Raw genomic sequence first — 25,456 nt, forward strand, 5'->3', positions numbered from 1 at the left:
AGGATGCATTAAACTGATAAAAAGTGACAGTATTTATATTAACAATGTTACAAAAGTTTCTACTTCAAATACGTTTTTGAATATGTTTTTATTCATCACAGGAATAAATTATTATTATTGCAATAATTTTTTAATAATGATAATTTTAATAATAATTTTAAAATAAATATTTAAAAAACAGTTTGTAAATACATATTACAAATATATTAAAATGTAAAAAAAAGTTACAGTTTGTAAATTGTGACAATATTTCATAATACACAATACTGCTGTTTTAATTGTACTTTTGATCGAATAAATGAAGCCTTGGTGAGCATAAGAAACTTCTTTCAAAAACATCTCATATACTGTATTTCAAACATTGAGTAAATATTGTGAAATTAAGAGTACAAATTTAGCCATTATGTGAATTTTTATAGTTTATTTCCTATCATTAAATTGTTCCTAGTAAAAAAGTAATATATTTAAAATACATTATTTCATACTAAGTGTAGTTCAAATTTATTAACATATTTACTGATATATCGCTCGAGACTTACTGATATAAAAAAAATTATTTAACTTTTTGGAGTACCACTTGTGCACAAAGCACATTTCTTAATATTAAGCCTAAAATGTGCTTTAATGTTACTATTAATGAGGACTGTATGACCTCTGAATTACATCAGTTTTTAAATACAAGATATTTAAAGTGTAGCTGAAGTATAGTTCCTCCCTTCAGTATATCTTTAGTTGGACTGCATTAAGTACAAAATGTGTTGTTCCAATTCATCAGATTTTAAGTATACCAGTTTAGTATACCAAAAGTACAATTGCAGGGTATTTTTATTAAGTACATAAATACGTGAATGTATTTGTAGTATACTTAGCATGAATTAGATGTATCTCAAATACATTTCAGTACGTTTCTTTTTCACTAGGTGTATTTTATACTTCAGCTTTTTATCAGTCATTCTACTTTCTAGATAACAGCCATTAAAAAAAAACATTTCACTCAACCACTAATCTATGTGCGTTAGAACATGTATGCGCTCATGAATCTCCGGGCACTGCACACACTCAGATTCTGCAGTAGAAGTTGAGTCTGCTACAGGCAGGCCAGATCAGAGCAGTCTCTCCGCGTGAGGCTCAGCGATGGCTTCGTCTCAGCTCAGTCTCCTGCCATCCAACCAGCTGTCATTCAAACTCTAAACATTCACTACATGGGTCACATGGCTCATGTGAGCCGCTGCAACATTTACAGGCCTGTCCTGCAGCCGCAGAGCAGAGATCTGACTGCTGCCACGAGCAGGACCACTCGCTTCATCCAACATGAAATGTCGAGTTGAAACAGCTCGTGTCTGGAGTCCAGTGCTAATGTGACTTTAGATGGGATGCTGCTCCATAATGACCCACCAGGCTCTTTCACTTGTACTTGCTAAAGCTGTTTAGCCAACTTAGCTTCTACATCAATGCTTATACATAAATAAAGAAGGCTGTTTGGCACAGCAAAAAATGCAATGCAGGACTAACTTATTGCATACTACTTACCATCTAAACACATGATGATCAAAGCTTAAGTTATGGTCTACCTAATATATATTACATATGTCTTTCATTAATAAGTTGGTCTGACTGACCTTTAATAGGGCCTCTTTGGAGCTCAGCTGCTGCTCGAGCTGGCTGATCTGATTGGTCGAGGTCTCGCTGAGCTGGGCCAGACTGGCTTGAAGTCTTTGAACGTCCTCGGCCAAACGATCTACCTCCCTTTCCTTCGCACCCAGCTCTGCCTCCAAACTGCTGCAAGATAGCGCCTCCAGAGACTTGTCCTGCACACACAGATAGACACATTTTACAATGCTGTACAGACAATGTAAATGGTAACACTTCCTGTTAGCCAAGGCAAATCTCTGTGTTCTTGAGCAGTGTGACGACAAGTACTATGTTGTATCAAATTTGTTTTTAAATGAACCTGCACTGTTAACACTGTATATACTGTGCAAACCACAATAAAAATATTTTAAATACATAAACCCTTATAATGCACTTTGTAACCATTTCACAAGTAATTATAAATGTATTTTGGTCATACTTTATTTTAAGGTCCAATTCTCGAATATATACAACCATTAACTACAAATTTTGCCTCAATAAACTCCTAATTTGCTGCTTATTAATAGTTAATAAGGTAGTTGTTAAGTGTAGCTATTGGGTAGGATTAGGGATGTAGAATATGGCCATGCAGAAGAATATGTGCTTTCTAAGTACTAATAAACAGTCAATATGTTAATAATAGGCATGCTAACAAACAACTAGTTAATAGTGAGAATTGGTCCCTATACTAAAGTGTTACCTAAAGTTCCTATACAGTTTTACATTATTTGTTTAATTGTTCATATATTTAATGCTGTTAACATTTTAGACATTCATGACATCAGACATTCATGCTTCTAATGTATGCATTAAAAATAATTTACAAATTTAAATTAATAATTTACAAATCTGATATCAATCCTGATTAAGTATTTTTTGACAGCCCTACTAGATTAATCTCAATATTATAATATGAATATATTGCTTGTTATTATGTATTACAATTTACAACATTACTGTGAATGCACCCCTCCGATATCCTCCCTCTTTCATTCCAATACAGGCATGTAGAGTTTCGTTCTTACCGCTTCCGGTGCTTTCTGGATCTGATTGGATGGTTGCAGGGTTTTGTCAGCTGAAGTGAGCTGCTCCCTGAGGCTCACTGCCTCCCTCTCTGCCACCTCGGCCCTCTGTGGGCCACAAACAGAACAAATGGGTTAAAAATTGCCTAAGTCGAAGATATATAACCATAATATCATCCAATGGTGAGAAGACTGGGAGCTAAGAGATCACAGCCCTATTTTTTATGGCTGGGCTGAAAAATGTTAACTGAACTCACATGGGTCCTACTTGGCTGAGTGCTCTAATATTCAAGCTAAAGTGTGTCAAGGTATGTACGGTTGGTTGATTCACAGAATATGCAAATCACGCAGAGTTCATTTTAAATAAAGATTGTGGTGTTAATTCATTTGTTGCCCTAGAATGGATGCCTGACCTAAAGACAAACGGCTAGATTCATGATGAGACTTCAAAAGTTAAATGTATTGTAAAAGCTGCTTAAAGCATTCAACCTTTAGATGCACTGAATCCGGCACCACCATGTTTATGCATTTATGGTAATGACAAGCTTAATTATGCTAATTTATTCTAAGCGTCTACGTAACAAGTCTTACCAAATGTTCTTTTTTCTGTTGATTGGAATAATAATGCTAATGAAAACAATGATTATAAACTTTATACTCAAGTGTTTGTTTATTGCTTGCCCTACATTTTCAAAAACTTAGTTTATCATTTTTAGACAAGCAAACTGATTTTACAGTGTTTACAAACAGAGACATTCAGAAAAAAAAATGGGAGTTTTGAGTATGTTAGCAAGAAATAAGTCAGGAAGAGATAAATTTATAATATTATAATATAAAATAAAATATTCCTACAGATCAGCTCTCCCAAACACAAAAGGTCAGTAAATGATAGACTGCTGATAAAAAATAAAATAAAAAATCCCAGAAATGCACAAAACCAATAAAAAGGCAAGAGATTCTTTATATTGCATCACATAAAAGATCTGATATCCATTTAGATTTAGCCGTTGGGGCTCAGAGCTTGAAAAGGGAATGATGGATTTCTTCCAAAAGGAAAGCAGATGGAGGGAATTAGGATATCTGGAACTTGGATATATGTGACTCCAATAAAGTTGTGTGCTAATAAAAGAAATTTGCAATCTAGCACAGCAACTTCTGTAGAGTCCATTAGACCAGCGATATTAATAAAAGACCTAAACAAGCTGTTATTGTGTCTAAGATTTGCATACAATAGAAATACGAGTCACTTTTCCATGAGGAATATGGCCTTTACCTGATTGGCTCTTTCCAAATCTGTCGTCACCGCTTCAATCTCATTGGCCCTGAAAAATGAAGGTGCACATTACTTACGCAGGCAGGAGGAAATGGTAGCGCAGGTTTGTTGCAGTAAAACACAATGATGCAACATAACGCAATGCAATAAAATGGGTCACAGAAGGAACAGACCAGGTGGAACAGAAGACCTCACATCAACATAAAACGGGTAATCAGCATCTTGCCTCACTTCTGGGGTGATTGCATGTGTACATATGCAATTACGAGCAGCTAGATGCGTTCTGAGAGCATTCATCGTGAAAGCATCTGGGTATGTGTGTGTTGTTGTGTAGAGATCAGCCGTTTCAGTTGGACTTCCATAACCCCGTCATGCATGTGAACACTTGCACACTCACCCGTATGCACACTGGCAAACACACGTACACACTATCGCATGCACGCAGGGCCATTAAGCCCTCTCGATTTCACAGTAATCCGATGGACTGTGAGCTGTGTAGCCCAGCAGTGGGTTCACGGCTCAGCCACACGGACAAGCCCAGGTTAAAACAGAGGGATTACACTAATATAGGCCTCAGACTCCTTTTAATGCACACTAATCTGATATAATATTCTCAATTCTGCTAGCGCGCAGCTCAGCCCAGCAAATGGCATGGCTTAGGTGTGTAAACACAACTGCTTTCAATAAAGGTTAACAGTGCTGTATGTCCCCATTAAACATTCAACTCAAATGAGTGGAGTTTGGTCACTCAAATACAGCTTTCAAACATTCTTTCAGGGAAAAAAAAAAAAAAGAAAAAAAGTCATGCTAACCATTTGGGTTAAATGAACGTTTATTATTAGAATTAGGAAACAAGTTTATGAAAACATCATGATCCAAATCCAAGGTCAAGGCTGAGAAATTAAAGGGATAGTTTACTCAAAAATTACAATTCTATCATCATTTACTCCCCTTCATGCTATTCCAAACATGCATGAACTTCTTTCTTCTGTGGAACATAAAAGAAGGTATTTTGAAGAATGTGAGTAACCAAACAGATTATGATCCCTACGGACTTCCATAACATTTTTATCCATTCTATAGAAGTCATCAATTGTTTGGATACCAACATTCTTCAAAATACTTTTTATGTTCCACAAAAGAAAGAAACTCATCCATTTTTAGAACAGCTTGAGAGAGAGTAAATGGCAACAGGATTTTCATTTCTGGGTGGACTGTCCCTTTAAGGTTTAGCTGGTTTGCATGGTCCAGCTATTGCTGCTAGCCATAATGGTCACACTTTATTTTAAGGTCCAATTTCCGCTATTAACAAACCATTAACTGCGACTTTTGCCTCAATAAACTCATAATTTGTTGTTTATTAATAGTTAGTCGTTAAGTTTAGCTATTGGGTAGGATTAGGGATGTAGAATATGGTCATGCAGGATATGTGCTTTATAAGTACTAACAAACAGCCAATATGTTAATAATGTTATTAGTAAGAAATGGTCCTCCTTATACTTAAAGTGATACTCCACCCCAAAATGAACATTTTGTCATTAATCACTTACCCCCATGTTGTTCCAAACCCGTAAAAGCGTCATTCGTCTCTGAAACACAATTTAAGATATTTTGGATGAAAACCGGGAGGCTTGTGACTGTCCCATAGACTGCCAAGTAAATTACACTGTCAAGGTCCACAAAAGTATGAAAGACATCATCAGAATAGTCCATCTGCCATCAGTGGTTCAACCGTAATGTTATGAACTGACAAGAATACTTTTTGTCGTGAAGAAAACAAAAATAATGACTTTATTCAACAATTTGTCTCCTCGTCGCTTCATAACATTACAGTTGAACCACTGATTGCAGATGGACTATTCTGACGATGTCTTTCATACTTTTCTGGAGCTTGGCAGTGTAATTTACTTGGCAGTCTATGGGACAGTCACAAGCCTTCCGGTTTTCATCCAAAATATCTTAAATTGTGTTCCGAAGACAAACTAAGCTTTTATGGGTTTGGAACGACATTTGGGGTAAGTGATTAATGACAAAATGTTAATTTTAGTGTGGAGTAACCCTTTAAGTGTTACCGCCATCATTATATCAAAACATTCAATTGACAACCATTTGCTGCTATTCTCACTAATAACATTTTGCATATGACATAATTTAAAGTGTTTAATTTTCTTTTATTTGATGTTTTGCCTCGACATACTTAGCATGTGAAGTATACTAACTGTCAGGCTATGCCACTGTTTTTGTTTTGATTTTGGCACATCTCAACCAAACTCAATGTGTTCTCATACGACAATGTGTTGTTTCTGGTGTGCTAACAACAAATGTTTCTGTACTACTCAGAGCATTTTTTTAAACCACAGTCTAAACCAAATTCAAAGCATTCCCACAATAATGTGTAGCATATGTGCTAACTGCTAGGCTAGTACTTTATACTGTAGCCATTTTTGTTTGATTCTGAACCACAATCTCCACAAACTCAAATAGCTCACACATGATAATGTGTTGTAGCCTGTATTCTAACCACTAGGCTACAAATTCAATTAATCTTTTTTTTCCTTGATTTTGTAAAACAGTCTTTACCAAACTCAAAACATTCACACATAATGTGTTACAGCATGTGTACTGCTAGGTTACTACTCACTACAGTAGCTGTTTCTGTACCACTGCCTTTAACAAACTCGTGTGTTCACACTTGAAGCAGCAAAGCTAATGCTTATAGCTGGATCTGACACGACAAAAATTTAACCAACACATAATCTTTAAGCGAGTGAAACTTGTTAGCCCACATACTGAGCCCTTAATCTGATAAAAGCACTTGCATTATTTCTGTCACCCACTGTATTCTCCTCTCGAACGGTTCTCCCATTGACATTTCTGACCATGTGACTGCAAACTGAGAGGAGTCAAGCACAGCTGAAATTAATTCAACAGCCAAGCTTAATTAGAGGCGATTTGGTTTAATGATTCAGATGAGCTTAACTCGGCTTTGTGCGCACTTTTAAGCGCGTGACTCTGGCATCTCATGGATGGTGCTGCGTTGGAGTTTCATTGTGGCTAAAAAAAAGTGAAGAGAATACTATGTAGTACTACTACAAATTATTATTGAAACATAATTATTCACTCCAATTACATGATGGCTCTCTAACATCAATGTGAAACCCCATTTGCAACCCATTTTACTTTTTTGATGTGACATTTCAAAGTGAAACAGGATATTCAACAAGAAAAAAGTAGAACGGGACTTTTTTTTTACCCACTGGGAATTAATTGGATTGTGATAAATGGGCATTACACACCAGTATGGCACTAAAAACAATGTCTAAACAGCTATTAAAATAGTCCGCAATTTTTAAAATTTGATATTATGTGCACAGATTAATTGCTCATAATAGGAACCAGCACATTTAAGGAAACTAAATATACCCAATTGCAATTTCACTTCAAATCTAAAAACGAAAATGTTCAATAATGTAGATATTTATTATTTAACATATATTAAGCTAGCTTCTTTCCCTCTGAGCTTTACCAAACCCAAAGAGTTAAATATAAATCATTAAATAACGTAAGATCATCACAGATTTGGGAATTATGGAATATAATACTCCTTTAAACCTAAAGACTGCAGATCAGAGGTTTATTTTATGCATTAACAGTGTCATGATCTCGTCATGGCACAGAATACAAAAATACAATCCCTCTTAAATACAGTGTAAAGAGGCACTCATTCTTTCTCTCTTGCTCACACACACACACACACACACACACACACACACACACACGATTGTGAACCTGCATAACCTAATCTCCTCTCATTTCTGCTCTCGTCAGCTCATGTTCACTCCCTCCTTTATGGGCCCCACTGTAAAAACACATTAAATGAAGACCTTAAAGGGGCCATATTCGACACTTTCATAGTATTTTCTTTCTTTCCTTGAATTCACTTACGTTAGTCAAGGTTTCTTGCACTGAAAACAATCATAATTTAGTGTAACGCCCTCTCTTTGACCCTTACATATAAACAGCCAGTTTTTGCAACTGTATCTTTGAGAATTCTATATGCAAATGAGCTCTGCCTTGATTGGCTGACCTCTCGTGAATTGTAAGTAGCGATTTTTGTTACATTTTTATAGTTGTTTCAAGTGGGAGGTTTGCGTGTTACAGTGTATCAACGTTCTACATAGAAATTTAATTTCAAAAGACCCTTTAAAGATGAAAAGATAAGGACGAGAACTGCGTGAGACATGCGTAACTCCCATTGGAGCTCAGCCTTCAAATCCAGCATGTTCTTCATCACCTCGAACCGGGAGGCCAGAGGTTATCTGCGAGATCGTTTTTTCGGATTATTTCATCATCTAGATACAAACACGCTACAATGTGGGAAAGTCCAAAGAAATAACAGTGTGAACGTAATCCAGGAACACATAAAAACAATTTCTTTTGTTATTCTATGAGCTACCGCTGATGAATAGAGCGTATTAAACACTTACTACATTTGATTATTGTGTTTGGTCATCTCTGGCCTGATAAATTATGAGAACCAGCTGCTTTGATTTTGACCTTTTCCATCCAGCACGGCTGTCAGAAAGGGGAGGTTAACTCGGCGCTCGGGTGAAGCTAGCGAGAGAGAGGTCCAGGTTACATGCATCCTCTGGCTGTAATTCAACTCTTTCAGGCGATTCTCTCTCTCCCGTCTTGCTCGAACTCACTCTCGCTCGCTCTCTCTCCAGTGTCTTTGTTTCTGTTGCGGATCAAATCCCCCTGGGCTGGTACGACATTTCACAGATTTAGCCCATTAGATTTCCATTTTGCTCTCTTTCTCCATTTGGCCCCTATCTTATGGAGCCAGTGTAGGCTTTATCCTGCTGGGTTTTTTTGTCCTTCCATCCTCTCTTAACCTTTTGAAGGCTGGGGTTGTAAGAAAACCCTCAGGGTTTGATTTTTTTCTCCTCTTGTTGAGTGTCTGACCTCCAGGAGATAAAATAAAATCTCATTCTTAAGTGTCATTCCTCACTAACTCTCAAAACAACAAACTTCATCAACCCAAAATTTTCCCGACAGCAAACACACAGGTGTATCATCATCTCCTAAGGAGTTTTCAAGAGTTTTGTTCAGGAGTAAATTAAATACTAAAGATGTTGATTTACCTGTTATTTCATTATAATGAGATACTCAACCTTTCCAATAATAGTTTTTCCTTCAATTTCTGAAGGAAACACAAAGCGTAAGTGGTCCCTAGGTTTCTTACAAGAGTCAAAATATCCCAAATCTCTATAATATACGGATTCATAGATATTGGTCGGCTATCTTCTTCTATGGGATTTTTTCCCTGCTCATTTAATTGCCAAAAAGATTGCTCAAGTCGCATGATTAGAGGTATCACAGCACCAATATTATAAGTCAAACTACATACCGATGTTTAATACTTGAGGTTTGTGGTTTAGAAAAAATGCTTAACCATAAGTTAAGTGTAAAAAATTTAACTATGCATGTAATACACTGATAAATATGAAAAGTTAAAAAGTTCCAAACATTAAATAGTCTAAATATAAAGAAAAGTTAAGCAAAAATAAATTGATAAATATGAAAACACTGAAGCGTTGTATTAAATAAGAAGAAAATATGTTTTACAGTTTTCCAAAACTTGCAAAGTGCCACTATGTGGTTGTAAAAGGTGGTTCTTACTGGCCCCTGAAAAAAACAAAACAAAACACCAAATCTCTAATATTTTGATCCACAAATATTGGTAGGTGACTTCTGGTTATGGGGTTTTTTGCACCGGTTTTATTGACAGCCAGATGAAAATTTCAAGTTTTTTTGGTTGAAAAAAAGTAAAGGTATATCGTTCCTCTACAAACCACACAATGTGAGGTATCATTTTCTGTTTATACTACAAATAATACAGTACAGGTCAAATTTCACAACTAAGTTAAACGCTCAAGGTTTATGGTCTAGAACCTCATAACCATTGGTATAAGCAATAGAGATGTTAGTTTAGCTATTCATTTTAGTTTAGTGTACTGTAGTGTATCGAGCTCTATTTGAAAAAAGCTATATATACAGATAATGCATCTGCACAATACTGTGGAAATATCAGCGAACAATGTAAGAGCTTCTGGGATGGTGAAATGTCTTGCTTGACACAGATGAAATGTTTTCTTTGCACTCAGCCGGCGAGCGTAGATCTGTGCAGATAAATCAGGTGGGTAGGATGAGGTCCTTTGTGTTCCCCGCAGTAATTCAAAACCTGCCAGACTGATGGGAGTACAGACAAATGGATCAGACAGAGCAAAAATCCACCCTCCGAAATGTCACACAACCAACAACACAGCAGAGACCCTGTCAAGCAAAACACGCTGGATGCGGAGACGAAAAAAGGCTGAGAGGTGCGAACAGGCCTGACGTTGCTCTTCTGCCTGGATTTGAGGGGAATCAAACCGCGCTGTTTATCCGAGTCAGTGCATGTAACATCACAGGACGCACAGACAAAAGGATCTGAAGGTATGTTCACAGCAAACACACAGTCGCCGCGAGCCCGTGGGGACTGTCATGTCACCGGGAGCCGATGAAATTCGTGTGCACAGCTCTCGCATGCCAGAACCCTGACTGCACCAGCTCACTGGCTCAGTGCACTCCTCCACGGTTTACATCTCTCACACACACACACGCCAAGCCCACATAAACCACAAACAGAAATTCACTCTGTCTCTCTCCATTTCTCGCTCTTTATAACACATGCACACATCCCCACCTAGACGCAGGCTCGCGATCCAACATCCTCACACAATTCCACAGGCCTCACACACGGCTGCTATTTCTGTAAGCTCCCCATCTACTGCCCATTTGTCTCGTAAAGGACACACTGCGAAACCCAACCTGCCACTTTCAGCGCAGGAGAAACAACTTTAATTGCATGTTGTTCCTTTCCAATTCAGTCAGGGAGAAACCAGAGAGAGTTTAACCACACTGGGAACAAGCACAACAGGCCACACAGCATGACAAACTCAACCCTAAGCCCTGGGATTGCTAAAACTGCCCGAGGTAATAAACTCAATGTATTTTTCTGCTTTGTGTCCTATAAAAAAAAAAAAAAAAAACCTAGGGTTAAGTGTTAGAATGTTAAGTATGTATATGACAATTGCTAAATATGAAAAATATGAAAAAGTGAATGTTAAATATCTTCATGTTGAGGCAAAGCTGAATATTTAGTGTCACATACAAAAACATTAAGCACAAATTCATTCAGTTAAAATTATAAAATTTAAGTTAAGTTTTAACATTATAAAAACATTAAGTTAATTTGGAAAGCTAATTTAAATATAAATAATTGTAATTAAATACACAAACATAAAAAATGAGTTAAATATGAAATTAAAATACAAAAACAATTTATTAAATACAAATGTTGAGTTAAATATGAAAACAACAAGTTAAATACATGGAGTTAAACTGGAAAGCTTAAATTAAATTTAAAAATAAAAATAAACTTAAGCACGACTGAATTGAAAATGCTGAGTTCTTATATCAAATATGAATGTTAAATAAATGTAAAAATGGAAATGTGAAATTTAATACAAATAAGCTGATTTAAATACTAAGAAAATAGTTAAATATGAATTTTATCGAATTAAATACAATATTTGCTAATAAAAATAAATAGGTTGAGTTAATAATTAAATTGAAATGAGTTGAATAAGACAAAATTAAAGTTAAATATGTAAACATTAAGTTAAAAATGAAAACAATCTGTTATATATGAAAAAGTTGAGCAAAATAGAAACACGAGTTAAAAATGCTGAGTTAAATATAAATACATGAAGTAAAAAAAATGACGACAACACTACATTTTAAAGGCAGTAATTTGAATATATGCAAACATTAAGTTAGATAAAAATGAGTTGAGTTAAATATAAATGGCATAAGTTAAATATGGACATCTAGGTTAAATATGAACTCCAAATCCAAAGTTTATTATGCGATTTAAAAGGACGGTAAAGACTGTGTATCAGCACTGGCGTGTGTTTGTGCAGGCGTGCATGGGCCGATGCCCGTGTCTGTGCCAGCTGTAGTTACTGTAGCTGGCAGGACATTAATGAGGAGGTCCTGAGGAGGGATGAGAGCAGAGTCTGGGCTGGAAAAGAAAAAGAAGCGGATTAAAATTTCAGCACAACACAGAGCCCTAAGAGAGAGAGAGAACAAGATAGATGGCTGGGACGACAGACACCTCGCGGGCCTGTGAGGAAGGAGGACATTCCACCGTGAACACGTCTGGGAGGGGAGGGATAGTGGGGGAGGGGAAAAGAGAGAGAGAGAGAAAGGGAGAGAGAGGTCGCATACAAACAGCGAAGCGAATTGAAGCATTCCATTATTACGCTCGACTGAACCCTGCTCCTCTTTTCACCCTGAACCCAAGACACACACACCAAATACACACTCTCTTTGCAGCTGATACCATCCTTCCTTCAGACTGAACTAAAAAAGAGAAAGAGGAAGGGGAGGGTGAGACGACAGGAAGGGATATGAGAGACAAAAATAGGAATGATGTTACTGGACTGACTAGTTAAAGACAAACTGAAAACTGGATAAAAAAAATAAAAAAATAACAAGCAGTAACTCTCCTATCCATCAAAAAACATGACAAGTTAAGATTTCAATGACTTATATTAGTTTTCTCTACCCACACGGCCTAGATTACATCAGCAAATAAAAAAAAGTCACTTTAAAGACTGAAAAAGTTGTAAGATTTAGATGGAAAAGCTATGAAATCACCCTTTTTTTTCAATAGCATTCACTGAATTGTTATTCCATTTTATTTGATGCAGTCTTTCAACAAGCACGACCGCAAACATCTCCACGGTTCATATGGGTGATGATCGATCAACGTTATGGATTTTGTGTCCATACCTGCTGAACACCCAGAGCTAACAGCCCGCATCAAAGGCAGAACAACTGCCCGCCGAGGGACTTCCTTTCTCATTCGCTTATTACTGGAGCACTGTGGAGCATGACACATTCTTATGTTTATTTAACTACACAAAACTCGCACACGAACGTCTCAGCACCCTTCCCGTTGAGATCAACCTACTACCACTGTGGATGAGCTGAGTTAACGGAGCATGTAAAACCCTGAGGCCAGGAAAGGGCTCTTAGATGGGGGGCGGGATTCCTTTATCCCCTACCAAAGACACATGCACAGAATCACGTAACCTCATTAAGTCAGCAATCACAACAACAAGACAATGATGAAGCCTTGGATTATAGACTATCCAAGCTTAAACAAAATCAGATATGTAAAGCACAAATCTAAATATGTACAGCATATAGACCAAAAACACTGTCACCTACTAGTAGCAAAATTGTTAACATATTTAATGAATTGATGGCATTTAATATTTAGCTTTAAATTGACATCTATGCATTTGCTCTGAAATGGCTTAAAAGGGTGATGTTTAGTAATAATAAAGATAATATTTTTTTCATAACTGAATATAAATGTTATTAAGTGATTCTCTATATAACAATGCATAATCATGAAAATAGTACACACACATTAAATTACATATAAATATAAATTTGTTCTGAAACGACTTATAAGATTTTTAAAAAGTTATATAGATATACAAGTGAACACAATATGCAAAAAAATGGCACTTTTTGGATTGGGCACTTAACTATTGGATTTTACGTTTTGTAGTACGAAATCAATTCTAATTTTATTATATGATATTTAATATGCAAGAAAAAACTGTTTTTTAAATCGATTTTTTTTATGCACTGTTATATAGAAAACCACTTAATTTCTTTTCTTGTGTTCAATTATTCAATTGTACACACACACAAAGAACAGACAATACATTATAAATAACAATATAGTAATACAAATACAGAGAAAAGAAAATGTCAATAGACAGAATTGTGAATGTGTATGTGCTATTTACAGATGAAAGTTATTGAGTTATTTATAGTACAGTCCTGAGGTGTTGTGTTGACACACACATATATATATATATATATGTATATATATATTTATATGTATATGTATATGTATATATATATATATGTATATGTATATATATATATATATATATATATATATATATATATATATATATATATACACATATGTGTGTGTGTGTGTGTTTGTGAACAATGTGTATTTTAATAAGTACCTAAATACACACACACACATACATATATCTTTATATATGTACATACACTTGCATAAAAATACACAGTATTTTTAAAAATAATTTTTTATATTTATACCCTCCTTCATGAAAAAAGCAATGAGAATGGCTTCCAAAATGCCTTTAAAGTACAATAAACAGTGCATTAAATTCACTGTGACACCAACAATGTTGCTTCATTTTATATCACCAGCCAAATCATAACCAATGGTTTTGCGAATATAAAAAGTCATTCTTACTTGACAAAAAAAATGCCACTTAACAACTTACAAGTTATCAAGCCAATGCTAATAAAAGAAAGCTGAGGCACCAGGATGAGAAGCAGGTAAGAAATCGAAGGGAGTGGAAACGTTTTACCTGCCACACAATCTGTAAAAGTCCCCAGGAGAGACGGGGCAGATTGGAAACAGGCCAATGTTACTGAATGTCACAATGCGTTTTCTTGTGTGTGTGTGTGTGTCTTGCTTGTTTGCGTTTGTGTGCACATACACAGTCATATTCAAATGTTTGAGCGCAAGCATGACAGTGAGATTTATCTCTCGTTAGATCCGTGTCTGCAGTGATCGTAGAATTAGAAGCGTGTCTTTTCCTCAAATAAACCTTGCATTGACCTTCCGGTTCGACCGCAGCTCACCAAGGAGGGTTTCTGTGCTAGAAAAATTGGCTTTTTTGACTTCATAGGTACAGTGCTGGGGGTCTGGCATGGCAGGGTTTGGTTTGATCACAGGTAGTGTAATTATGCCACTCCCAGAGCAGAGAACTGCGTCGAAACAGCCTGCAGCGAGCACGCTCTGCAACAGGATGCATTCCTCACTGACAGCAAGACAAGGAAATTGCCACCTAACCCCGACCACATGACAGGGAGAGAATAACGCACACATGCAGGCGCACACAAACACACATGCATGACCCAGATCAAGGCAAACAGAGACAATGCGCAAACAAAAAGCATGTATGCACATACTGATTCGCCGCCCACAAAATGTCAGTCGATAGTACGAATCCCTTCATTACAGGATTCTCAGAGAATCACTCAGAGCATCCGTGCGAGTTATGAGGGATTGTGTCATCCATTATTCAGTCTTGTGTAGCCATAAAGGCATCATGGGCGGGACGTGAGGACTATTGAATATCAACTTGTCCGTGAATGAAGGTGTGATTTCACCACACTGTGTTTTCCCCATAATCAAACCTGTCTACAGTAGGATTATGAGCTGTTTTGGTGCGGATCAAAGGGGTGTGTGTGTTTGTCTGTGTCTGTATGGACACGCAAATGTGGGTAAATGTGTGTGCAAAGGTGAGACAAAGACGCAGCACGCCTAGCAGACAGTCGAGGAAATACAGGAGGAGGAATCCAAGCCATTTTGGCACTAATCCACGCTGTCTCCTGCTGTGTCCCGTCAGAGTGAAAATGGGTTACTCACTTTGCTGTGGATTCTTCATCGTATTTCGTCTTCAGTTCATGGAGTTCTGCCTGAGTTGCTTCAAGTGCTGCGCAACAAATGAAATGCATGTCAGTAAAACAGGCTTAACTACGTCAAATTACATGTATGTAATTGTTAAAACACCCAACTTGATGGTAAATATATTAGCAAACCTGTTTGTAAGGACTGCGTTTTCATGTCCAAGTCTTCTGTCCTGCTGTCCTGGCTCTGCTGTGGCCGACTGCATAGACATACAGAGAACAATTATAACAAATCTCCCAACATATATTAATGTACAGACAGGATAGTCATATGAACACAGCAGTACTGCCAATTGATGAGAATAAATGACCAGATGCAGTGATATTATATTCACATTTAGCAGACGCTTTTATCTAAAGCGACTAATAAATGAGGACAATAGAAGCAATCAAAACCAACAAAAGAGTAATAATATGTAAATGATGTGACAATCAGTTAATCTAAGGTAGTACACATAGCACATAGTTTTTTTATAATAAAAAAATTATAAGAAGAAAACAAGTCAAAAGAACAGAAACAGAATACCGAATGCTAGTGTGAGAGTGTAATTTTTTTTTATAAAAAGAAAACAAATAGAATAGAAATAGAGGGTCAAGTTTTTTTTTAAGTAAATAAACAAAAGAGAAAATGTAGATAAAATAGAAACAGAATTGAGAGTTGCATAACATTTTGAACGTTAAATGACTAAATATTTCTGATGTGGACAAACAGCTGTTTCCGAAGCAAGCTTCCAAGTGAACTACCAGTGTTAGTTAACTATCATTAAGATACTAGAATTTTTTTTTGTAAGATTTATTTTGCCATTTTCTTTATGATGATAGGACAGATCAGAGCTGACATGAAGCAATGTGGGAGAGAGAAAGGGGGCGGGATCAGGAAAGGTCCTTGAGTTGGGATTCGAACTCGGGACACCCATAGCGCTGTATGTTGACATGCTGCCCAAAAGTCTATCAGCGCCGACAAGATACTAAAATAATTATTCCAATTTTAAATTAGTTTTTGTTTTTATATCTTCATTTACATTTTAGTTACAAATTTGTGGTGTGTTTATTAGCTTTATCTATTTATTAAGTATGTTATAGTTATTATTTCAGTTTTAGTTGTAGGCATCAAATTAAACAAAATTAAAACAGGAAATTACATAAGTTTATTTATTTTCTTAGTTATGTATTCAGAATGTAGTTACAAAGGCACCTATGATTCATGAAAAATACAGTTTAAGAATTCATAAACATGAATTTAATGCTGAACAAATTGATGATGCCCAAAAATGTTGCTTAAGAACTGAAAAATGGCTTTTCTAACTGTTTATGATTTCTCTGATGTCATTTCAAACATACCTATAAAGCTAAAAAATACTATCTAGGAAGGCAGCTTGCTAGTTTTCAAAACACAGCCTATGAATTCATAACGCAATCATGACAATTAATGCCGTATTGGATTTGTGCATTGGTCAGGCTAACCTCTCCTTGTCTGCATAGTTGTTAGGAAGGTTTTCCCCTTTGCTTTCCCCCTCTTCTCTTCCTGATGGGTCCTGGTTCTGATCGGGAGCTTCCTCTGTGTTCTTGGCCTGCAGAGAACGCTCATACTGCTCCAACTTCTCTTTAAGTGCTTTAATAGTGACTTCTGTAGAAGAGAAACAGAGAGAAGCATGAAAAGGACAGACAGTGGAGACCTAAGGGTGTGTGGGGTTTAGGTTTTGTCTACACTGTGTCCCCCAAGGATAGTAAACCCTGAAACTGGCCAAGAGGAAAACCACTTAATAAACATACTAAATTATATCTTTAAGGAACAATTCACCCAAAAATGAAAAATCTGTCATCATTTACTCACCCTCAAGTCGTTCCAAAACCATATTTTTTTTTCTTCCATATAATACAAAAGGAGCAATGAAGACTGTGGTAGTTACAATGAATGGGGACTGAAGCTTCAAAAGGACACAAAAGCACCATAAAAATATCATAAAAGAAGTTCTTATGACTATATTCCAATTCTTCTGGAGCCATATGACAACTTTGTGTGAAAACAAACCAAAATTTAAGTCATTTTTCACTAAAAATCAGACTCAATGTGCAGTTCTCGAGGTAACAGCCCAGTAGAGGAAAGATTATCAGTGAATAATGTCAAAAATAGCAGTCTGTTTTTCACCCAAAGCTACTTTATGACTTTAAATCCAGCACATAAGTCATATGAACCACTTTTATCATACATTATTGGAGCTTTTTCATCATTTCTGAAACTTGAAATCTCAAGTAGCAATTCATTGTAATGGCATGGAAAAGAGCAACCAGCGCATTCTTTGAAATTGCTTGCTTCCTGTTCTACGGTAGGAAGTCATTTGAGTTTGAAACGGTTCCAGGTGAGTAAATTGTATTTTCATTTAATTGTAAAATGTTCATTTAAAAAATAAATGGTAAATCAAGTGGGTTAAATTTACGATTATTTATAAATGAGGGTAAGAGGATAGAAAATGTCATTAGCTCATTATAAAAACAACTGAAGTCAAGGGAAAGTCCCCCCATGATAGAAAAATGTGTGTTTACATGCCTACACACACATCCACACAAAATATCCCTGATAGAGTGCTTTTTCCTCCTCTCTCCGTCTCCTGCACAGCCATCTGCGGTGATTTAAACTCCAGCACTTCAGCGCTGACACATAATCAATGAGCAGCAGTCCCACAAGAGCCCTTTTAGACCCTTAAATGCTAAACTGGACTTTAAACACTGGGAGACTGGAGGATCACTGACCTGAGAAAGATCAGTGTGTAGAATAGGAAGGATTACCTAGCGGACCACTCAGACGGAAACACACCTGTGTGTGTACACGTACACGTGTGTCTGCGACAGAGAGGTCGCATGTGGCGGGACCTACGGCTCGTGCGGGACAAATAAAATATTGCCGTTATTGAAGTGCATCGATTAGGGGATTCCACAGATGGTGAGGGAGCGATCCCTCCCTATTGTTTATGTTAAAAAAAGAAACATGTCTGGCTGAAACAGCAGTGGGACAGAAATAGAGCTCAGATGACTACAGCTCATTTGAACAAAAATAGGGCCCTGTCTATGTGGGTACACTTATGCGGCCCGCCAACATGACATATGCGCAACTCATTTCATTTGTAGGTACAGATAAATCCTGCTTTACAAAATAAAAATTCTTACAAACAGCATTTAACTTCCATTAAGTGTCACTTTTGAGTGCAACCAAATATTCATCAGGAAGTAGTGTAGGTATTTAATACAACTTGATTTTATTCATTAGGATTTGATTGTGAAAATTAGGCAGAATGATTACTACATAGAAAAATAGTAATACTGTGAAATGTTATAATTTAAAATAACTTTTCTGTTGAATCTATTTAAAAATGTAATTTATTTCTGTTATAGCAAAGCTGAAATGTAATATTTAATATTATTATATTAATATTTTTTGTGGAATGAGATACACTACGATTCAAAAGTTTGGGGTTAGTAAGATAAAAAAAAATTTAAAAAAGAAATTAAAATGAGATGAAACTGATAAAAAGTGCAGTAAAGACATATACAATGTTTCATTTATAATGTTTCATATATTTAAAATAGAAGCTGTTCATTGAACTTTATTCATCTGTCAAAGAGTACTAAAAAACAATTATCCATCACTAATTGCTTATTAGCACGCCTATTATTAATATATTGGCTGCTTATTAGTACTTATAAAGCACATATTCTGCATGACCATATTCTACATCCCTAATCCTACCTAATACCTAAACTTAACAACCACCTTACTAACTATTAATAAACAGTAAATTAGGAGTTTATTGAGGCAAAAGTTGTAGTTAATGGTTTGTGTGACCAAAAATATATGTTTCATAGGCGATGGAAGTTCTACATGTTTCAATCTGTGGAAAATCAAATCAAAACAGCATTAAGAAGCTGGTGGTTACCTTGGTTTTTAACCTCTGCAATTTCACGTTCATACTCTTGTAGTGTATCTTTGAGCCTCTGGTTTTCTGTCTCCAAGTCGTGCATCTTCCGAGCAGTCACCTGGAGTTGCTGAGCTGCCTCCAGAGCTGAGACAGGATCTGAAACACACATCCGCACACACACACACCCACGGGTCAGAATATCGGGTGTATGGTGTTCAGAGCAGGTGAAAGGTTCGATTCAGTAAACAAAAGCTCAGTGTATGGAGATCAGTGTGGGCCAGTCTCTGTGCCGCTCGACTAAATACCTAAAAGTGTTTTTGCATTTTTTGCGGATTGCCAACCGCAGCTAAAAATGTTAACTAGAAAAACAAACCAAGCCAAAACACGCCAATAAATCCACACTGTGCTCCAGCACCCCGGTTTAAGTTCTGCTTCGTTGAATCACACTAACAAAAAGAACCAAAAAGAACCATGATGTTATCACTGATTTTATACTGCGACCATGCAAGTACCGTGGTAATAACAATTTGCTGCCAGAGCAAGGCATTAACAATAGTAATTAAAAACAACAATGCACTAAATTATTGTACTAAATAATAATTATAATAAATAATAATAACAAATAATATGAATTAATGCACACTAAAATTAAACACATTAATTTACACAATATTTACTGAATATTCACAAAAACTTATTTATTGAAAAAAAAAAGTTAAATAAAGCAAATATAAATAATTTTAAAAATATTTAAAATATGTAGTAATTTTTCAAATAAATATATTAATGTTTTATCTATTATCTATTTTATATTAAAAATAAATAAAAATAATAATTTATTATTTGCTATCAAATGAAAAATAAATAAATAAATAGATTGACAAATCTGTTGATTCATTCAAATGCTGGCAACAATCACCAGCTGCAGAAATTTCAGATTAGCACGTTGTAAAAGTTATACTAATTCATATTTGGCAGGGTGTTAATTTGTTGCTTTCATAAAGGGAAGGCGATGCTAAGTGAACGGGGGGTCGAACGCAGCGGTGATGTGGGACCAAGGCCAGCCCTCTGCACTGAAGGACTAAGACATTCTGACACACACACACGCTTTTTCATCACTGTCTGTCCCCCTCAAATGCTAATTGCTATATGACTAATTATGGCCCTGTTCCCGTTGATTTTCCTTAATGAGACAGCCAAGTTAATTATGTAATCAAACTATTTTATTAGCCCCTGCGGAACATGAGAGCGAAATAGAGAGAGTGTGAGAGTAAAATCAGAGAAGGAAAAGCTGACAGAGAGGAGTGTAAAATAAAACATGTCATTCCTGTACATGTTCTATGTAAAGCTACAGTCAAGATCACAGTTTTCAGCGCACATCCCTCCCCCTCTCTGTATTCTCATCTAAAGGTACAGGAAACGCTGATGGGGTGTGTTATGTGTGATGTGCATGTGTGGTGCGTGAGAGTGTGTCATATCTAAAAACTGCAAGAGGAAGTCTGAATGATATGCTGTCATCGTGTGTTCCCTTCTGTAGTCGTGGCAACTGCCATTTCAGCTCAATGTGTGTCACTCAATTCTGAACGTGACTGTCATGTGACTGAAATGACCAGCCAATTAAAATGTGATTTACACAGGCACATCAATTTGGATACGTGTCATTTGATGCACAACACAATACCGCAAGCACAATCCGTTCAGTTAGGTTGTCGTCTGAAGCTAAACTGAAGTCAAGTGCTGGGTGCCCTCACTGAAAGAAACTAAAGGACAAGTGGGAACATCCAGATGCTTTAAAATCTATTATAGCATCTATGAGACACATTCAGTCTCTAAAAACAAAAAAAACAACAACATTAAAATAAGCCTGAAGCTGAACCCTAAAGTGAAAGTGACAACTGTGTTTAAAAACAGGAGTGAATCCTCTAAATTATTGTTACAATGTGAACAGAATACTGGAGTCACTCCTGAATTCACAATGGCTGAGTTAGTGATTATCATGGCAATGTTTTGACATATTGAGGGTGTAAACAGAAAACACAGATATACCTTCTCACATTTATTCACAATATATTTTTCAGGAGTGAATTCAGTTGTGACTCCCATAAATACTGAAAGTGTGAACAGAATTAAAATTATACACACACACACTATACTGACAAAAGTATTGGGACACCCCATTCTAATGAACAGGTTTGACTACTTTAATAATTTCCATGAGTACAAATCTCAATATTAGAGCATATATTACTATTCTAGGGAATTGTGTGCTTCTAATTTTATAGCAACAGTTTGGACAGGACCCTGTTCTATTCTAACATGACAATGCCTCTGTGTATAAGGCAAGGTTAAAAAAGGAATGATTGATTCAAGTCAGTGTGGAAGAAATTGACTGGTCTGCAGAAAGTAAAGTCCTAATCCCAGCTGAACACCTCTGGTGTGACTTTAAATGCTGACCTTAAGCCAAAACTCGTCACCAAAAACCAATGACTTGTATATATGGGTACAGTCATTTTAGACCTGCAAAACTGCTGCAACAGAGTTGAAAATACAATATTTCCATCTTTGTTGCCAAAGTTTTGGAAGCGCCTTTTTCTGTTCTAAAGAAGGGAGTGTACCAGTACTATTTCCCATATAGTATATGTACAAGTCATTGGTGTTTGGTGATGAGTTTTTGGTTCAAGGTTTGCGAGTCACACCAGAGGTGTTCAGCTAACTGGATAAAAAAAAAAAAAAAACATGGACTTTGAATGTGTCTCATGCAATCAGAGTTCAGAAACTTAACATTTACAATTATTTTATATACAGTATAGTCTTTTGAATAAGTTAACTGTTGGCATTAAGTTGCCTGAAACACTTCCGAACATTCCCGCTAACACACACCACAACGCTCACAGACACGCAGGCTTACACAGTGTACCAGTGTAACTATCACAAGATAATTTGTCAAGCTGTGATCACATTCGCAGACACATAGACAGGACTGGACAAGCTCCAGATTTCACAGATAGAAACAGACATTCCCAGACTAGACCTCCCACTCCAACATCCTGCAACACACACACACATACAGCTCCCTCTCAAATACACATATAAAAAAGGTAATCAAACGCACTTGCGCACATTTCCAAAAACACAGACACGCCGTTTAGTTGGCCTGGGATCTCCAGACCGCAGCATTGTGGTAATTTAGGGATGTATTAAGTAGTTGTGCAGGCAGACAGTCCAACCTGTTCCAACAGGCCCAGGCGGCACTGTCTGTCTGACTGCCTCCCTGTCGCTCAGCAGATGTGGGCGGAGCTACACAGCTAGATTTGTGTGTGTGTGTATCTGAGGGAGGTCTGAAGGTTTCCCAAGCTGAAATTTAGTTCAGCCAGAAGTCGTCTCTCTCACCACACTCCACAGTCGCACTTGCTTAACAGGGGTTTGATACATTATCCACACTGGCTTGTGGTGAACTTCGCTCAGTCTAAAGCACAACTCTATCGAGCGGCCGAGCTAAAGATGCTTCGAGATGTCACATGAACCTTTGCGGCACCATTAACTTATTATAGATCAGCACGTCAGAACATTACCATATAAAAACTGAGGATCCAGGGGCTATTATCTCACCATTTGAAAGCCAATTCAGAAGATTAAAAGGTGTTTGTGGGGCAATGAATGCAGATTTTTTTGGAATCCAAGTTCCTCTGTGTGTGGGGTTTGGAACGGAGTGGGTCTCTAAAGCCGTAGAAGTCATTAAGACGGCCTGTGCGCGTGCATGTGTGTGTGTTTTAGACACTAGAGACGGAGGTCTCATAAATATGACTGATGTGTTTACAGTATTCTCGCCTCAGTGAAACACTACAGCAGTGTGTGTGTGTGTGTGTGTGTGTGTGTGTGTGTGTGAGCAGCCAGCTCAGAGCGAGCAGAGACATACCTGGGACATCGATTAATCTCTTGTACACGCTGAGGAAAGCAGCCTCTGATTCTTTACTTCTTTTACTCAAGGCGTCAATCTGAAACAATGAGGGAAAAAAACAGAATAACTGAATTGTGTGCACTTGGAACTGCAGGCACGGTAATTACATTAGCAACCAGGTTGAAATTTGCATACATTAGCAGCAATGACGAGTTCATTAAAGATGGCCATATGGAAAACAGCCTAGAAAAAGAGATTTTGAACTCACGCACACATTACGCGCATCACTTACCACCTATTCGACCTAAAAAAACAGCTAAGTGTACATAACCATGACCCTTTTCATTCACACACGGTAAATCATTTATGTTTTGATGCGTGCAATATTTTTCCAAGTGCTGGGTCGAGGCATTTTGGGGGCATGCTTCAGGTGTATACGTTGGGACCGTTTCTGGTTCGCTTTATATAGAAGGTAATTATCAGGTATAAATCCAATTCCCTGTGAGCATGAGATGACAGAAACAGGTAATGAGGGACTCTGATAATGAGAAGAACTTTTGGCCTTAATATAGAGCGCCGCAGATACGTACGTATGGGCAAATTACATACTGTATCTGGGTTACGGCTCCCACTGCAAGGAGAGGCTTTTATCATTTCCTGAAGATAGATGATTTTCAGAATGGTGGCCACAGTCACTGAGATCTAACTGTCAATTTGCCGAAAGATGCAGGATCACGGTCATAACGGATGTCAATAGAAGGCATAGCAGATTAAAAATACTCTTAATATTTAAAAAAAGGTTCCTACTTGAGCTTAATAATAATAATAATAATAATAATAATAATAATAATAATAATAATAATAATAAAGAATTAACTAATTTAATAAAATAATTAATTATTTAATTAAAAATAAATATATTTGTAAAAAATGTAATGGAGTGGGAAAAAAATGCATTGCTTCTTGGTACATTTTTACTATCAGTATGCTCATAATAAAGACACAGGAAATATGACAGCATATATGAAAATATACACTGTCAATAACCTAGAACTACTGTAGAATCACCAGAATAAGCCTCTTTAAGCCTCTGTCTTCCAGGGTTTCACTGGGACAGATGACCTTATTGACTTTTTCCCGGCAATGTATGACAGCTGGAACAAATGCAGTGCAAACCCAGCACCATAACACACAACAACAGGGAAAGAAAGAGCAAGAAAGTATGAGAGAAGAGGGAAAGGTAGTCATATAGGCTCTTCAGTTTGCACAGCTCTAATAAAGACACTGACCTCTCTTAATCTGGTGATTCTGGCCAGATTATGATACATCATCCAACTGCCTTCTGTTACATTATGAACAAAAACTACCCTGTTGGTACCATCTTGTCAACATAAAGTTATTTTGTTATTGATTTCCATACATGTGATGCTAACAGATTGCTAAGCTAAAATGGTGATTCTCTAATAATCAATAAGAATAAAACATAAATACATAAATACTGGGTGTGATTATTCAATTTAATTACATTGGATTATTTTTTTTTTCAAGTTTTCATACAGGGATTCACTGATATTGATAAGATGAATTATGGTAACCAATAAATGGGCGATATTCAAATTTTTTATTATTTTGTCTGAATAAACTGAAAATAAAGCAAACATTTTCAAAATTATCAAAATGCACAGTATGAAAAAATATATTAAGGTAATATATTTAATAAAATATCATATTGGAGCTTGTCGGAATACATTCTGGGACTGCTTGCTCCAAAATGGATATGATTCTTGGCTAAAATGAGTATCTTGTGAGGCAGCATAATTAGGTTGCCTACCTTTTGGGACAGCTTTTGAGTTGGAACCAATACTGCTTCTGTAGGCAGTTCACTAGGTTTTGGAACAGTACAGAAACAGTATTTCCACCCAATATTACACTTCTCAAGCTGCTGAGAACTGCATTTATCAGTGTCTAAAAAATGTGACAACCAAATGTAGGAGAAATGTCTTGGATCGACACATCAAAGTGATTGTCTTCAGTAGGGTGTGGTGAACCGCATACAGAAATTATAAAA

The 25,456-nt window shown here is 36.6% G+C and overlaps 1 protein-coding gene across 6 annotated transcripts in view; it reads right to left on the minus strand.

Annotated features, from left to right (window-relative positions):
• The window catches only part of cux1a (cut-like homeobox 1a), a 119,460-nt gene that overhangs the window by 31,346 nt on the left and 62,658 nt on the right, over window positions 1–25,456 (minus strand). For all 6 annotated transcript variants that reach the window (XM_042732818.1, XM_042732820.1, XM_042732821.1 and 3 more), the window contains exons 4-11: window positions 23,407–23,485; window positions 19,509–19,646; window positions 17,041–17,203; window positions 15,709–15,776; window positions 15,536–15,602; window positions 3,928–3,976; window positions 2,658–2,762; window positions 1,620–1,808 (exon numbers count right to left, since the gene is read on the minus strand). In XM_042732818.1, the coding sequence (XP_042588752.1) occupies window positions 1,620–1,808; window positions 2,658–2,762; window positions 3,928–3,976; window positions 15,536–15,602; window positions 15,709–15,776; window positions 17,041–17,203; window positions 19,509–19,646; window positions 23,407–23,485 (858 nt within the window). The remainder of the gene's footprint in view (window positions 1–1,619; window positions 1,809–2,657; window positions 2,763–3,927; window positions 3,977–15,535; window positions 15,603–15,708; window positions 15,777–17,040; window positions 17,204–19,508; window positions 19,647–23,406; window positions 23,486–25,456) is intronic.

The sequence above is a fragment of the Cyprinus carpio genome, chromosome B10 (assembly GCF_018340385.1).
Source record: "Cyprinus carpio isolate SPL01 chromosome B10, ASM1834038v1, whole genome shotgun sequence".
In the NCBI taxonomy this organism is placed as follows: domain Eukaryota; kingdom Metazoa; phylum Chordata; class Actinopteri; order Cypriniformes; family Cyprinidae; genus Cyprinus; species Cyprinus carpio.